We start from the raw sequence: 17,916 nt of genomic DNA on the forward strand, positions 1-17,916 counted from the left end.
GTCAGAAGCCTGCAGGCCTCTTCAGAAGAATACCCCTTCCTTGCCATTTGGTCAACTAAATTTAGGGGCTATTCCCTGAGACTACCCAAGAAAAAAAGCAAGCCTGTCTTACAAATGGGAGGCTAGCGAAGTACAGGAAGCCGCTGCGATTGATAAAAAATATCAGAACAGATTTTTTTTTTTTATCGCCGCAGCGCTTGTGTAGTGATTGTGCAGTGATAAAAAGAAAGTCACTGCGGCGGGGCGGGCGTGGGTGAACGCACATGTGGGCAACCGATCAGGCCTGATCGGGCAAACACTGCGTTTTGGGTGGAGGGCGAGCTAAGGTGACACTAATACTATTATAGATCTGACTGTGATCAGTTCTGATCACTTACAGATACTATAAAAGTACCAATGCTGATTAGCGATACGCTAATCAGCGAATCAGTTACTGCGGTGGGCTGGGCGCTAACTACCTATCAAAGGGGCCTAAACTAACTTACACTGATCACTTTTTTCCCTTTCACTAGTGATTGACAGGTGTGATCAAGAGGTTAATTGGGGTGATGGGGGGGGGGGGGGTGATCTGGGGCTAAATGTGCTGTGCTTGGTGTACTCACAGTGATCTGTGCTCTCTGCTGGGAACAACCGCCGAAAAGGATCCAGCAGAGAGCACAGAAGCCATTTAACACATTATATTTACAAATATAATGTGTTAAATAGCTTGTGATTCAATTTTTTAAGAGTCACCAAGCTGCCAGCGCTGATCATTGGATGGCAGGCTGGTGACGAACTCCTCCTAGGACTTTTCCCGACCAGCACTGCGCATTTGCGGGCCAGCTATGCACGTCATCTCGCGTCTCGCGAGATGAAATATCGATGAGTCTACGAGGAATAACCCGGCCGCCTGCAGGATGCATCCCTGCGTTAGGCGGTCGGGAGGAGGTTAAAAACAGTGGCCAAAAATTAACACTTTACATACGAAGTAGAATAAATTAGGCAAAATTAAAAAATAAAAAAATAAAGGAAAACATTCTTCAGAGGAGAATTACAGATTTATAGTATAAAAGACTAAACCTCTTAGTGGTTTGGAACTGTTCACTACATAAAACGTTTTCCAGAATCAACCTAGTTCGTTCAACTTTACTTAGGTGGAGGGAATAAAAATAATGTGGTTGCACAAGTGTGGATGTAGCCGTGTTCAGAAATAAGCAATCACATTTAAAATCATGTTAAATAGGAGTCAGCATACACTTGCCATCATTTAAAGTGCCTCTGATTAACCCCAAATAAAGTTCAGCTGCTCTAGTTGGTCTTTCCTGAAATTTTCTTAGTCGCATCCCACAGCAAAAGCCATGGTCCACAGAGAGCTTTTAAAGCATCAGCGGGATCTCATTGTTAAAAGGTATCAGTCAGGAGAAGGGTACAAAAGAATTTCAAAGGCATTAGATAGACCATGGAACACAGTGAAGACAGTCATCAAGTGGAGAAAATATGGCACAACAGTGACATTACCAAGAACTGGACGTCCCTCCAAAATTGATGAAAAGACGAGAAGAAAACTGGTCTGGGAGGCTAGCAAGAGGCCTACAGCAACATTAAAGGAGATGCAGGAATATCTGGCAAGTACTGGCTGTGTGGTACATATGAAGAATACCGGAGATTGTTGTCACATGTCTGGGCTATGGGGTAGAGTGGAAAGACGAAAGCCTTTTTATTTTACAAAGAAAAACATCCAAGCCAAGCTTCATTTTGCAAAAACACATCTGAAGTCTCCCAAAACCATGTGGGAAAAGGTGTTATGGTCTGATGAAACCAAGGTTGAACTTTTTGGCCATAATTCCAAAAGATATGTTTGGTGCAAAAACAACACTGCGCATCACCAAAAGAACACCATACCCACAGTGAAGCATGGTGGTGGCAGCATCATGGTTTGGGGCTGTTTTTCTTGAGCTGGAACTGGGGCCTTAGTTAAGCTAGAGGGAATTATGAACATTTCCAAATACCAGTCATTATTGGCACAAAACCTTCAGGCTTCTGCTAGAAAGCTGAACATGAAGAGGAACTTCATCTTTCAGCATGACAACGACCCAAATCATACGAATGGCTTCACCAGAAGAAGATTAAAGTTTTGGAATGGCCCAGCAAGAGCCCAGACCTGAATCTGATTGAAAATCTGTGGGGTGATCTGAAGAGGGCTGTGCACAGGAGATGCCCTCGCAATCTGACAGATTTTGAGTGTTTTTGCAAAGAAGAGTGGGCAAATCTTGCCAAGTCAAAATGTGCCATGCTGATAGACTCATAGCCAAAAGTGCTATAATAAAATTAAAAAGGTGCTTCAACAAAGCATTAGTTTAAGGGTGTGCACACTTATGCAACCATATTATTTTATTTTGGTGTGTAGACTTTTTATACTGAGTGTGTAATATATAAAAAAAATATATATATATATATATATATATATATATATATATATATATATATATATATATATATATATATATATATATATATCAGTGCTCCAGACTAAAAAAAATACCTGGTAGCCATTGGCTCCTGAACTGAAAAATTTAGGCGCCAAATCTAATTTTTAGTCGCCAAATCGAAACCGAATCAAAATTTTGGTATCGTGACAACGCTACTCCGATCAGATCGGCATAGGGTTGTTTTGATACCAAAATTTGGATTCGCTTTAGTCACCATAAAGTATTGCGATACTCAATACCGCGCAAAAAAAAAAAAAAAAAAAAAAGCTGCGTGCATTTTGCATATTATGAAATGTTCGGCCCATAATAGAGCAGTCCTATCCTATTTTTTGGGGTGACAAGGTGACTAAAAAATGGCGAATGCTCACCGCATAGGAGATATTTTTTAATAATTTAATAGTTTGGACAGCGCTATGTAATATGTTTATTTATTCTTTATATATTTTATATGTAAAATTGGGAAAGGGGGGATTTAAACTTAATATTTTAGGGTACTTTCACACTAGCGGTTTTCTTTTCCGGCATAGAGTTCCGTCACAGGGGCTCTAAACCGGAAAATAACTGATCAGGCATATACCCATGCATTCTGAGTGGAGAGTAATCCGTTCAGGATGCATCAGGATGTCTTCAGTTCAGTCATTTTGACTGATCAGGCAAAAGAGAAAACTGCAGCATGCTACGGTTATATCTCCGGCGAAAAAAACCTGAAGGTTTGCCTGAATGCCGGATCCAGCATTTTTTCCCATAGGAATGTATTAGTGCCGGATCTGGCATTCAAAATACCGGAATGCACCCGCACTAAATCCGGACCCATTCACTTCTATGGGGCTGTGCACATGAGCGGTGATTTTCACACATCACTTGTGCGTTGCGTGAAAATCGCAGCATGTTCTATGTTGTGCGTTTTTCACGCAACGCAGGCCCCATAGAAGTGAATGGGGCTGCGTGAAAATCGCAAGCAAGTGCGGATGCGGTGCGATTTTCACTCATGGTTGCTAGGATGAAAGTCTATTCACTGTATTATTTTCCCTTATAACATGGTTATAAGGGGAAATAATAGCATTCTTTAATACAGAATGCATAGAAGAAGGTCAATATAATAAACATTGGTGGCGCAGTGCCGCCCCCCAACACCCCAGTATGATAAACATTGGTGGCGCAGTGTGCAACCCCCCCCCCCCCCCCAGTATAATAAACATTGGTGGTGCAGTGTGCCCCCCTCAATATAATAAACATTGGGTGCGCAGTGCGCCCCCCCCCCCCCCCTCCTCAATATAATGAACATTGGTGGCGCAGTGGGCAGTGCCAATGAGGGTTAAAAAAAATAAAATAAAAATTAACTCACCTCCTCCAATTGATAGTCTCCTGTTCTTTCTTCATGACCTGTCAAAGGACCTGTGGTGACATCACTGTGCTCATCACATGATACATCACATGATTCATCACCATGGTAATGGACCATGTGATGAGCTCAGTGACATCACCACAGGTCCTGAAGCAAGAACAGGAGACCGGCAGCTACTCGATCAACTGGAGGAGGAGAGTTAATTTTTTTTAATTATTCTTTAACCCTCATTGGCACTTCCCACTGTGCCACCCATGTTTCTTATACTGTGGGGGGGGGGGGGGGCACACTGTGCCACCAATGTTTCTTATACTGGGGTGTTGGGGGGGCACACTGTGCCACCAATGTTTCTTATACTGGGGTGTTGGGGTGGCACACTGTGCCACCAATGTTTCTTATACTGGGGTGTTGGGGGGGGGCACACTGTGCCACCAATGTTTCTGATACTGAGGTGTTGGGGGGGGGGGGGGGGGCACACTGTACAGGGAGAGAATCGAATGAGTCACTAACTAAGTCGGATCTTTAGTTCTTTTCACCTGTGACTCATTCGATTCTTTCTCCCTGTACTTGTGTCAGTGACTCAGAGCTGCTACTGCTTGCCTCGCCTCAGCTCTGATTGGTTGGTGGGCGGGGAGGGGAGGGGCTGGCAGAAGCAGCTTCCACTCTAGGATCAGATTACACTTCTCCCAGCCCCTCCCCTCCCTGCTGCCAGCGTCTCTGTGTGCTGTGACCGAGCTGACTGAGACTGAGAAGAACATCGGCGGCGGCGGGGCAGAGAACTATCATCTCCTGTGCCGCCGCTGTTCTACTGCAGAGCTGCCGCGGAGGGTCTAGTCGGAAATGGCGACAAGACTAAAAAGTCTTCTCGCCATTTGTAAATTCTTAGTCGCATTGGCGACCATTTTGGTCGCCATCTGGAGCCCTGTATATATATATTATATATAATATATATATATATATATATATATATATATATATATATATATATATATATATATATATATATACACACACATACATACATACACACAGTACAGACCAAAAGTTTGGACACACCTTCTCATTCAAAGAGTTTTCTTTCTTTTCATGACTATGAAAATTGTAGATTCACACTGAAGGCATCAAAACTATGAATTAACACATGTGGAATTATATACATAACAAAAAAGTGTGAAACAACTGAAAACATGTCATTCTAGGTCCTTCAAAGTAGCCACCTTTTACTTTGATTACTGCTTTGCACACTCTTGGCATTCTCTTGATGAGCGTCAAGAGGTAGTCACCTAAAATGGTTTTCACTTCACAGGTGTCCCCTGTCAGGTTTAAAAAGTGGGATTTCTTGCCTTATAAATGGGGTTGGGGTTATCAGTTGCGTTGTGGAGAAGTCAGGTGGATACACAGCTGATAGTCCTACTGAATAGACTGTTAGAATTTGTATTATGGCAAGAAAAAAGCAGCTAAGTAAAGAAAAACGAGTGTCCATCATTACTTTAAGAAATGAAGGTCAGTCAGTCCGAAAAATTGGGAAAACGTTGAAAGTGTCCCCAAGTGCAGTCACAAAAACCATCAAGCGCTACAAAGAAACTGGCTCACATGCGGACCGCCCCAGGAAAGGAAGACCAAGAGTCACCTCTGCTGCGGAGGATAAGTTCATCCGAGTCACCAGCCTCAGAAATCGCAGGTTAACAGCAGCTCAGATTAGAGACCAGGTTAATGCCACACAGAGTTCTAGCAGCAGACACATCTCTAGAACAACTGTTAAGAGGAGACTGTGTGAATCAGGCCTTCATGGTAGAATATCTGCTAGGAAACCACTGCTAAGGACAGGCAACAACCAGAAGAGACTTGTTTGGGCTAAAGAACACAAGGAATGGACATTAGACCAGTAGAAATCTGTGCTTTGGTCTGACGAGTCCAAATTTGAGATCTTTAGTTCCAACCACCGTGTCTTTGTGCGACGCAGAAAAGGTGAACGGATGGACTCTACATGCCTGGTTCCCACCGTGAAGCATGGAGGAGGTGGTGTGATGGTGTGGGGGTGCTTTGCTGGTGACACTGTTGGGGATTTATTCAAAATTGAAGGCATACTGAACCAGCATGGCTACCACAGCATCTTGCAGCGACATGCTATTCCATCCGGTTTGCGTTTAGTTGGACCATCATTTATTTTTCAACATGACAATGACCCCAAACACATGTCCAGGCTGTGTAAGGGCTATTTGACCATGAAGAAGAGTGATGGGGTGCTGCGCCAGATGACCTGCCCTCCACAGTCACCGGACCTGAACCCAATTGAGATGGTTTGGGGTGAGCTTGACCGCAGATGAAGGCAAAAGGGCCAACAAGTGCTAAGCATCTCTGGGAACTCCTTCAAGACTGTTGGAAAACCATTTCAGGTGACTACCTCTTGAAGATCATCAAGAGAATGCCAAGAGTGTGCAAAGCAGCAATCAAAGCAAAAAGGTGGCTACTTTGAAGAACCTAGAATATGACATATTTTCAGTTGTTTCACACTTTTTTGCTATGTATATAATTCCACATGTGTTAATTCATAGTTTTGATGCCTTCAGTGTGAATCTACAATTTTCATAGTCATGAAAATAAAGAAAACTCTTTGAATGAGAAGGTGTGTCCAAACTTTTGGTCTGTACTATAAAAAAAAATATATATATATATATATATATATATATATATATATATATATATATATATATATACACATACATACACACATACATACACACACATACACATATATATATACACACACACACACTAGATATTTCCCAGTGGGCCACCGGAACGATCTCATGCTCGCAGCATTAATTAAAAGGCTTGTCTCACTTCAGCAAGTGGCATTTATCATGTAGAGAAAGTTAATACAAGGCACTTACTAATGTATTGCCATTCTCTATATTACTTCCATTGCTGGCTGGATTTATTTTTCCATCACATTATACACTGATCGTTTCCATGGTTACAACCACCCTGCAATCCAGCAGCAGTGGTCATGCCTGCACACTATAGGAAAAAGCGCTGACCTCTCTGATGGCTGGGAACGTGGGAGCACACATGCGCTGATCCCTTTTCCTATAGTGTGCAAGCACGAACACCGCTGCTGGATTGCAGGGTGGTCGTAACCGTAAAAACGTGCAATATATAATGTGATTGAAAAATGAATCAGGCCTGCAGAGGCGGCAATATGGATAATAATACATTAGGTAGTGCCTTGTATTAACTTTATGTACATGGTAAATGCCATTTGCTGAAGTGAGACAACCCCTTTAATGCTAGGAGCACCAGGTACATGTGCACTTGGCCAGCAGCCACAGGTCCCTCCAGATATCAACTGCATCACCATCCTGATGGTCATAGAGCAGTATTTTATGCTGCTCCTTGGTATTTGGTTTTGCTGGGGCTGTATTTTGTGCTGTTCTGTGGTATTGCTGGCTCCACCTACTTCTGTTGTCCTGCCTGCTTGTTTAGCCCCTCCTTCTGTCAATTCAGACGAGCCTACAACTTGCGGCAATTTTTTTTTTTTTTTTTTTTTTTTTACAGGGCTACTTTAAAAAGAGTTCTGCAGTTTGTTTTAACTGGGAGCCGCGGCCTTCTCACTGTTTACCGCTGGCCCAGTGATTTCACGACTAGTATCAACTGGCCTGGGCGGGGCTAAGCTCCATTCAAGGAGCACAACGTCACTGGGCCAGCGGTAAACAGTGAGAAGTCCGAGGCGCTGCTGGAGCGCCGCTGCCTTCTCAAACAGCTGATCGTCGGGGGTGCCGGGTGTCTGACCCCCGCCGGTCAGATGCTGATCTATCCATCCAGAGGATAGCTGAGTTGCCAGGAGTAGGATCACTGCCAATCCGATATTGATGACCTATTCTGAGGATAGGCCATCAATATCAAAATTGCATAGATTTACCCCTATTTAAAAAAAATATATATAGCCTTCATATTTTATCCATTTGCAGCACCTAACAGCATGGCAAATAGTTAGGCATACATCTCTGGCTGGCAATTATGTAGGCAGTTAGTCACAGGTACCATTATAAGATACGCCTGCCTCACAATGGCCAGCCGCGGCCCGCCTGCCTCACAATGGCCAGCCGCGGCCCGCCTGCCTCACAATGGCCAGCCGCGGCCCGCCTGCCTCACAATGGCCAGCCGCGGCCCGCCTGCCTCACAATGGCCAGCCGCGGCCCGTCTGCCTCACAATGGCCAGCCGCGGCCCGCCTGCCTCACAATGGCCAGCCGCGGCCCGCCTGCCTCACAATGGCCAGCCGCGGCCCGCCTGCCTCACAATGGCCAGCCGCGGCCCGCCTGCCTCACAATGGCCAGCCGCGGCCCGCCTGCCTCACAATGGCCAGCCGCGGCCCCCTGCCTCACAATGGCCAGCCGCGGCCCGCCTGCCTCACAATGGCCAGCCGCGGCCCGCCTGCCTCACAATGGCCAGCCGCGGCCCGCCTGCCTCACCATGGCCAGCCGCGGCCCGCCTGCCTCACAATGGCCAGCCGCGGCCCGCCTGCCTCACAATGGCCAGCCGCGGCCCGCCTGCCTCACAATGGCCAGCCGCGGCCCGCCTGCCTCACAATGGCCAGCCGCGGCCCGCCTGCCTCACAATGGCCAGCCGCGGCCGCCTGCCTCACAATGGCCAGCCGCGGCCCGCCTGCCTCACAATGGCCCGCCGCGGCCCGCCTGCCTCACAATGGCCCGCCGCGGCCCGCCTGCCTCACAATGGCCCGCCGCGGCCCGCCGGCCTCACAATGGCCCGCCGCGGCCCGCCGGCCTCACAATGGCCCGCCGCGGCCCGCCGGCCTCACAATGGCCCGCCGGCCTCACAATGGCCCGCCGCGGCCCGTCTGCCTCACAATGGCCCGCCGCGGCCCGTCTGCCTCACAATGGCCCGCCGCGGCCCGCCTGCCTCACAATGGCCCGTTATGGAGATGTATAATGCAGTACCGCAGGATATATTCCCTTTGCTCTATCAGCATGTGTGGAATATACATCCACGCCACACTAATACATATCTCTGTGACGGTGATACATAACTGTGTATTGCAGTGAGAACGATGTACAGCATCCCTGTGCCAGGAGTGACATGCTGCCTCCCTCTGCTCTGCAATCTCCCCCCACTCTGTACATGCGGGGGAGGGGAGCATGCTCAGTAGACACTGCTGTATTAGAGATATTGTCGGTATCCCGACCCTATACTCTTACGTAGAGTGAACTGCTGCAAGGCGATCTATAGAGCTGTTGGTTCCCAGCTTGAGACAGCAGCTGTATAGAATATGGCTGCCCCAATAAAATGAATAAATATACATACAACACAAAACATTTATAAAAGTAATAAATATAAATTTAATAAATACTTTAAATCAGCAATTAAAACAAAATTGTGACATTTCCTTTAAAGGGGTATTCCCATCACAAACAATGGGGGCATATCGCTAGGATATTTTCTGATAGGTGCGGGTCCCACCTCTGGGACCTGCACCTACAACAAGAACGGAGCAGGGAGAGCTGTGGCTGGAGGACCCCGGATTTCAGGGTAGTGCACCGCACACTCGCAGCCCTCGCTCTCATTCATTTCTATGGGGCAGACGGAAATAGCCAAGCCACTGCTCGGCTATTTTCGGCAGCCCCATAGAAATGAATGAAGAGCGGTTGCGCATGTGCAGTGCGCCCTCCGTCCATTTCACAGCTCCGTTCTCGTTGTAGGTGTGGGTCCCAGAGGTGGGACCCGCACCTATCAGATAAAGGGGGCATCTCCTAACGATATGCCCCCATTGTCTGAGATGGCAAAACCCCTTTAATATTGATCACCCATCCTCAGGATACTTCATCAACATGAGATCGAATGGGGTCTGATACCTGGCCTGTATAATATGAAGCACTTCAATCACCTGTAGCAAATATAAGTCCACATCGGGAGCTCAGCTTAACCCAGCACTAACAGTCTTTCAAGCTTGCAGACTTGTGTGTTCTCTTTACCTCATTATGCCAATATTGTATGTGAGTGAGCAATAGAAGTCATTATCACAAGTCGCTGGTACAAAACCTTTTATTTCTTTACTTTATTCCAATATAAAATTGTACATTATGAGAAACTCCAAGACAGACATCGTTCATAACTCCTCCCCGCAACGTTTTGGGAGAACATGCCCGGCATTAATAAATAAATACATTAAATGCCAATATCTACATGGAATGAAATGCTGTATTCCTCAATGGATGTCTCATTTTCTACAACATGACTGTCCAATATTTAGCGCATATTGATTAACATGGTATAGACACAGCTCGCCGTAGATCACCCTTGCAGGTCTCTAACATTCCAGTAAATGTGAAACAGAAAATCATTAGTTCAGTCTAGAGATGAGTACATAAAATTCGGCAAAGAAATTAGATTCATGTACAAATCAATTCTACCTGAATCAAAAGTACTTTGAATGCCTATGAATTCCCTCTGTCTTTTCTGAATCCTTCCCTCTCACTCTCTCTGCCCGTCTCCTTCCCAATCTCCAAACGAATATGAATTTTTGGAAAGATTTGGGTCGAATTTTGATGCTAAAGAATGAATCCGCTAATATATAATTCTGTCGCTTACATGAGCCAGGAAACTTGTTCACCGCCTTACATGGACACTAACAGCACATTTCGGGCCGTTTTTTAAGGTCATGGTGGATACACTTACAAGGGACGCTTACAAGAAAAATACTCACTCAGGCATTTTGGGATTCCAGGTTCCCACTGACTGTTGATATTGCAGATGATTGAACTGGAGCCATTGAGGACAAAGCTACTTTCACACTCGTATCCCACATTAGAATTTAATGTGTATGGGCCAACGAACCCAAACGTCTTCCTTGCATGTTCCACTTGCCCTGGATCTTGACAGTTAACAGCTAGAAAAGTGTTGGGAGAAAGGCTTGATTCAGACAACTGATGCAAATGCATAAAATCAGGGCTGGAGTCAACAGTAAAGCAAATAGGGAAATCCAGCGGTGGGGTTTCTATGACATAAATTTCTCCTCTACTCATTGTCTGGTCAATCATACACCTCGTTCCAAAGAAAGAGATCATGTAAATGGTATTCAGTTGTAAAGTGAGGATGTCCTATCCTGGTAATACTGTTTCATCAACAGAACTTCGTCATAGATATAGAAACCTTAGGTAAGCAATGGACATTTACACTTTTAGGAAAACTGTCAAGCGAGAGCCCCAATCTCAAAAGACAATTATATATCCAATAAATAATAGGGACATGTGTGAACTATATAGACCTCCATGTTGTTCTAAACTAACATGGCAATGTATGATAACATGCTCAAGTGGAAAAGATAGTTCGAGCTTTTTTTTCTTCCTCATTCTTCAGGACAGCCACATTTTATGAAATTCTAGACTTAGGATTCCCAAATAAAATGTCATGAAATGTGACTGCCATGAAGAATGAGGAAGAAAAAAAAAAGCTCAAACATAACCTTGATATTGAGCAATATGGAGGTCTATATAGTTCACACACATCCCTATCAATTATTGGATACATAATTGTCTTTGAGAGTGTACAGAACGTTGCACTTGTGCTTCCAGTTAAAAGGAAACAGTCAGCTCAAAAACACCCCCCAAACTACAGCAAGCGGTGTATATGTTACGCAATATTTTTTTTTTATGTTCATACTCACTTGCATTCCGACACTGCCCAGACATGCCAGCAGTAAAATGCATTGGGAGGACTCCTGAGCTCATACACAAAATGGAGAGGCGTTAAAGAAGAGTCCTCTCAATGCATTTTACTTCTGGTTTGTGGGAGCACAGTGTCAGAATGAACGCGAGTAGGAAGACAGAAATGACATAACCGGACTCCACATCACACACACCATACACATATTACTCTAGTTTCGGGGCGGTGACATTCCCTTTGCTTGACATGCTTGCTGGTCTAATTTTAATAGGTGGCCTCTATGTTGAGAAATCGGCTTTATTTTATGCTAATTAGCCCCTGGGTACAACAAGGGAGTGCTGTCGCTCCTTTTGATTCCCGACAGCGGCGCCACCATTTTGAGCGACATGGACAGTCAGTAAAGATGTATTCACACCCGGACCTAGTCTTTGGGCAGCGCGTTTGGCAGGCTGTGGGCTGAAGGCGCTGCCATGAGACTTCAGGGACAGGGAGTGAAGATTTACTCACACCTGGCCCTATAAAAGTGGAATAGGACCAAGCCCATTACATCGTACTGACAAGCGCGTCTCTCACATATAAGATGGATTTTATAATCATGTATCTAGTTACAGATTCCCTTCAGAGTCAAATTTTCACTGAGTCAAAATTTATATTTTTAATGTTACTGCTATAAACTGACACTTCTTTGTTAACTAATTTGACAAAAGATTTTAGCCGTAAACCCCAATTTCTCTTGACTGGTGGCATTGTTGGCATGCTGCCACAGAAGACTCACAATAAGGGCTTTCGCACATGACCGTGTCCGTATTGTGGTTCGTAATCATGGATCTGCAAAATATCGACACCTTCCATGTGATCTGCACTTTTCTCCTATCACTACAAATAACTATTCTTGTCTGCAATATGGACAAGAAAAGGACATGTTCTACAATTTGCAGAATGGACACACGGACAGCACACAGATGGCATCCGTGTGCTGTATTTTTTTTTTTGGGGGGGGGGGGGGGGGGAGATGAATGGGTCCATGTGCAATTGAAGATTCCAGGAGAACAATTTAGCTCAAGGTGAAGAATCGTGGCTCTGTACAGGTTTCATTTTTGCACACATAAGGCTGGATTCACATCACATTTCTGCCATGCATCTAAAATGCGTATATGTTAACGGATGTCTCCGACAGACGTCACACAGGGACCTCTGTTCATCATAGAGTTTTACTTTATAAAAACGTATAGTTTTTTTTACTGGACTCTACAGGATGGAAAAGCGTGGTGTAAAACGGATGGCAAAAAGTGATGTGAACCCACCCTAAGATTCCCCATGACGTGTCCATAGGCAACCGTGCCCCCAGTCTTTTTTACGGTATGGGGTAATGCAGTCTCACATTGTTTTTTAGAACAGGAATCTGAGGACGTATCCCACCTCATGTCATTGGATGCTCCACAAATATTCATTACATCTTGTGGAAACACAGAATTCTCACCTTTGCAATTTGGTGGGGCGGTACTCCATGTTCCATCACTAGTGCATGATGCAGTAGCTTCTCCATCGATATGAAAACCTTTATTGCATGTAAAGGTCACTGCATCTAAGTAACTGTATTCCTCCTTCGTGGGGTTATACGTTCCATCAGCTGGGCTCTCTGGTGGTGCGCAGATAACAGCTGTAAACAAAAGAAAGCTTTGTCTAATCACTATCTTCAGTTGGTATTTAATAAAAATGCAACAATATTTTCACAAGGCAAATTTTTTCGACTGGAAAAATGGGTTTCTGGCATGGTTTTGTATTCAGAATGCCGTGGGTCCACCAGTGGCTTTAGCCCTAATCAATGAGTATACTCCATGTATGCAGACACCCGCCCGCCATGGTTCCAAATGGAAACAGCACCAAGAAGGGCAGGGTTTTGGAAATCCAAAGGAAATAATTGCAACAGAAGAGCGCATTCCATGTGGTTTTCACCTTGAAAAAGTGCGCACACAACCCACCATGGGATCAAGTACTTAAAACTGCTGCTACAAGTTTGCAGCGGTTACTGGTTACTTAACCGGCACCTGTGTGAAAATGACACCACAAAGATACAGGGCTGGCCGGACGATACAGAGGGGAGGAGTCAGACGTAAGTAAGGTGGGGAGCACTGGGCACTTGCAATAGGTAATTATATATATATATATATATATATATATATAAAACATGTTAAGTAGGTGACTATCTTTAAAATGATGTTTTGTAACAGAAAAAAAATTGATAACAAAAGGAAATTTCTTCACAATTTTCCCTTTAATTGTTAACAAAAAAATATTATCTCTCTCATTTAATGCCACATAGAAAAAGTCTAATGTATCCTGTGAAAATAATACCAATTACATGGAGGTTCGGTCAGAAATTAAGCAGTTCTTTGCATTTACATAGGTTAACCTGTCATATCATAAGACCTTTTTCAGTTGGGTCTCTTGAGCTAAGAGAATAGTGATTTATAAATGACCGTTCCTTTACGGTTACAGTATTCTCAGTTAACAATTTAAACGTTTGCCCTCTGACATATTAAGGGGTTTGTGCCAAGTTTATAAGTTATCCCCTAGGCACAGGATATCTAGCTTAACGCTGAAGATCTCACTGCTCAGACTGACTGCTCATAGCCAGCACTGACTTTTTCAGCAATTTGCTCTACAGCAGTTCTTTTGTGAGATCAGAGAGAACTGTTTAAACCTTTGATCCCAATGAAGCCTGTCACTTTTGGTAGATCTTAAAAAATGCATACCTTGAACTTCCCACAAGACCTGCAGTTTTGGAGATGCTCTAACCAGTCGTCAGATCCTTACACTACACCTCCCTTCATAGCTGCCACTGTCAGGCAATCAATGTGATCGCCTTCAGCGTCAGTGGTTTTAATGTTAAGCTTGATCATCAGATTTCCTTACAATAAAATTCATTTCACTGCTTAGATTACCTTCACATTGAGGACGATCATTGCTCCATGTTCCATCTGCTTGGCAATCTCGATAATTTCTTCTGCTTAACGTTTGATAACTAAATATACAAGAACAAACAGCAAGTAAGATTTGTCAGGGGAAGAAAGTTCAGACATTTTCTTTCATAAAACGAACATTAACTACAGGAAGGCCGGACACGAGTGCGGATGAACGCACATAAGATCCACACAAATTTCAGGGCGGATTTCTGTGAATTTCTGCAGCATGTCCGCACCAAAATACACAATTTCTTTTTTGTGGATATTGGCGAGGGTTATATGTGGTTTTGCCGCATATCTCACCCTTCCATTGAAAAGGGTGAAATCTACAGCTAAAAACATTAACATAAACGACATGCTGCAGATTGGGAAATACGCAATGCGGGTCAATTTCCGCATGGAAACAATCTGCGAAGTGTACATGAGGTTTGTGTAATCTCATACACTTTGCTGGTACTGAAATGCACTGCGGTTTTTCTGCATCGGATTCCACAATGCGTGCAGGTGGCCAAAAGATCTTTTATCAAGTAAAGAAGCAAATAGATGGAACTAAACCAAATCTGCTCATGTATTTAAACCCCTTCAGGAACCAGCCACTTTCACCTTAAATCCAAGGCCGGTTTCTGCAAATCTGATAAGTGTCACATTTTGTGGTAACTGGAAAGCTTTTTCTTATCCAAGGCATTCTGAGACTGTTTTCTCGTGACACTTTGTACTTCATGTTAGTGATAGCTAACACTTACAGACTGCTTGCCTGTGAGACCCAGGGGGTTGGGTCTCACAGGCTTACATGGAAGGCAGCATGATACCTATGGAAGGAATCAGGCTGCCTTCCCAGGCATCGGGCTCCGGTCACCGCAGCGCCGGAACCCGACAAGGATATCGTACCTGCTGCGGTCTGCGCTGACTGCGGCATAGTGAGGGTTAATGCGCCAGCATCATTGTTTTCACCAATGCCGATACATTCAACAGGGGCCCGGCTATCAGTGACTGCCAGACCCCTGCCGCTGATCGGGCGGGCTGTAGCTGAACGGCACTGGGATTTATGTCACAGTTCCCACAAGTTAAATACAAAATAAAGAACCGTTAGAACAGGAAGAAAAAAACATGTATTACATTTTGTTCTCAAGGTCGCCTTCTATCTACTGTACATGAAAAGTCCCCACTTCCCAACAGTTATACGTTTTGTAAATTTTTTACTCCCTGCATGAAACTTTTCATTTTTTGTGCACACAACCGTATGAGGGTTTGTTTGTTGTGGGAGAAGTTGTACTTTCTAATGACACTTTTTAATATTCCTTATGATATTGGGAAACGGGAGGAACAGAAAACAAGCCCACAATTCTGCCACTGCTTTATGGGTTACATTTTTACACCATTTACTGGTTGGTAAAAAAAATGACATCAAGTCTTTATTCTGTGGTTCAGTACGATGCCAAATTTAAAGGGGTTGTGCAGGCCATATATATTGATGAACTATCGTCAGGATGGGTTATCAACATCTGATCGGCGGGGATCCGACACACGGCACTCTCAGCGATCAGCTGTTTGAAGGAGGAAGTGACGCTCCATGCGAGTGCTGCTTCCTCTTCACTACCCATCATCTTTTGTGGAGCGGTGGCATAGCGTTCAAGTGAATGGAGCGAGTACTTGTCATTACATTGCACCGCCGAAACCTCTGAGATAATATAATGAAGAGGAAGCAGTGCTGCCTCCTCTTCAGACAGCTTATAAGTGGGGGTGCCGGGTGTTGGATCCTATCAGATATTGATGACCCATCCTGATGATAGGTCATCACTATGTATTGCCTGCACAACTCCTTTAATATTTAACATATATACTTTCAAAAAGTAAATATTTTCTTTACATCACAAGATTCTGACACCGCTTCTGAATATTTAATATACTGGGCTGTGTATGTGTTCTCTTTGTGAGTGGCCTGTACTTTTTATCCCTATCATATGGAATATGTATGACTTCTTGATCATAATTTTTTGATTTTCATTTATTTATTTTTATATATTTAGTATTAAGCAAATCCTAGATCATAGATACGAAAGTCGATTTGTTCTAAAACTTTGTTTTAGGGTCCATTCACACGTCCGCAATTTCATTCCTCATTTTACAGAACGGAATTGCGGACCTATTTCTTCCTATGGGGCAGCACGATGTGCTACCCGGACACAGAATTGCGGACTGCAAAATGCGGAACGCACATTGCCGCTGTCCGTGTTTTGCAGATCCGTGGCTCCGCAAAACACGTTGCAGACGTGTGAATGGAGCCCTAAAGAGGACCTTTCACCACTCCTGACATTCCTGTTTTAATAGCTTCATACATTCCCCATGTAATAACAATCCTGTTATTCTTATGACTATGCTGTGCCATTCCATTATTATTTCTACTAGAAGTTATGAATGAATTGCTATTAGCCTTCAGTAAGGGTACAGCGGGGAGGTAACCAGTTGGGGGGGGTACCTGCACAGTCTCACTCTATCCAGTCAGTGCTGCCATTTTCAGTCTGTGCAGGTACACCCCCCAACGGGTTACCTCCCCTCTGTACCCTTACTGAAGGCTAATAGCAATTATTCATAACTTCTAATGAAAATAAAGGAACGGCACAACATAGAGCCACAAGAATAGATGCTCCAGAATTGTTAGTACGTTCGGAATGCATGTAACTATTAAAATAGGCATGTCATAAAAACCAGCTCCATAAAAATATTACGATTCACCCCCTCAACCGAACGCCTTAAAATAAAATCCGTGCTAAAACAACCAACCAGTCACCTTACATCACAAAAAGTGCAAAACCAAGCTATCAAAAATGCGTATGCCCCCTAAAATAGTACCAATTAAACAGTCACCTCATCCCGCAAAAAAAATGAGACCCCTACATAAAACAATAGGCCCAAAAAAAACTGCTCAATAGAATGGCTGAGGTGCTGAGCTGCTGGTTTGACTCACCCAGTCAAGGATATGAGCAGTTTAAAGTAAGGAAGTAGCAGGCACACTCAAATGGGATTACATATGGTAGTTTTATTTAAAATAATTAAAAATATATATTAAAATCAGGTAGGGATTATTGGGGCATAAGGTGAATGAGTAGGGAGTCTGGGCACTTGTGGTGGGTGCCAGATGGGGGATGGCTGGTACCAAGTTGTTTAAGGATGTAGTCGTGAAAAAATAGGTATTCTAGTCCATTGGGATAGGTGGTGGATGGAGTGATGGGAAAAAATTAGGACATATAAATCTATAAAGATGAATGGTGAGAAACCATATAGTTTTTGGAATGAAAAAAGTAGGAAAAATAGATAGAGTGTAGTAATGGTGCTATTAAACACGTAGTAGTATTTTCTGGTGGGCTCCTGTGGATGATATAGCCTTTCCCAGTAGTTTGTGATCAGTCTGTGTCCCTTTATAAATGGGTAGATATGTAGGGTTGCGCTAAAAGGGAA

The 17,916-nt window shown here is 44.0% G+C and overlaps 1 protein-coding gene across 7 annotated transcripts in view; it reads right to left on the reverse strand.

Moving 5' to 3' along the window:
• LOC122933386 (membrane cofactor protein-like) overlaps nt 1-17,916 on the reverse strand; it is a 128,295-nt gene that overhangs the window by 50,915 nt on the left and 59,464 nt on the right. For all 7 annotated transcript variants that reach the window (XR_006388424.1, XM_044288354.1, XM_044288352.1 and 4 more), the window contains exons 6-8: nt 14,440-14,519; nt 12,975-13,154; nt 10,536-10,718 (exon numbers count right to left, since the gene is read on the reverse strand). Coding sequence is in view for 6 of the 7 variants with exons in the window: in XM_044288354.1 (XP_044144289.1) it covers nt 10,536-10,718; nt 12,975-13,154; nt 14,440-14,519 (443 nt within the window). In the remaining variant the exon portion in view is untranslated. The remainder of the gene's footprint in view (nt 1-10,535; nt 10,719-12,974; nt 13,155-14,439; nt 14,520-17,916) is intronic.

The sequence above is a fragment of the Bufo gargarizans genome, chromosome 3 (assembly GCF_014858855.1).
Source record: "Bufo gargarizans isolate SCDJY-AF-19 chromosome 3, ASM1485885v1, whole genome shotgun sequence".
In the NCBI taxonomy this organism is placed as follows: domain Eukaryota; kingdom Metazoa; phylum Chordata; class Amphibia; order Anura; family Bufonidae; genus Bufo; species Bufo gargarizans.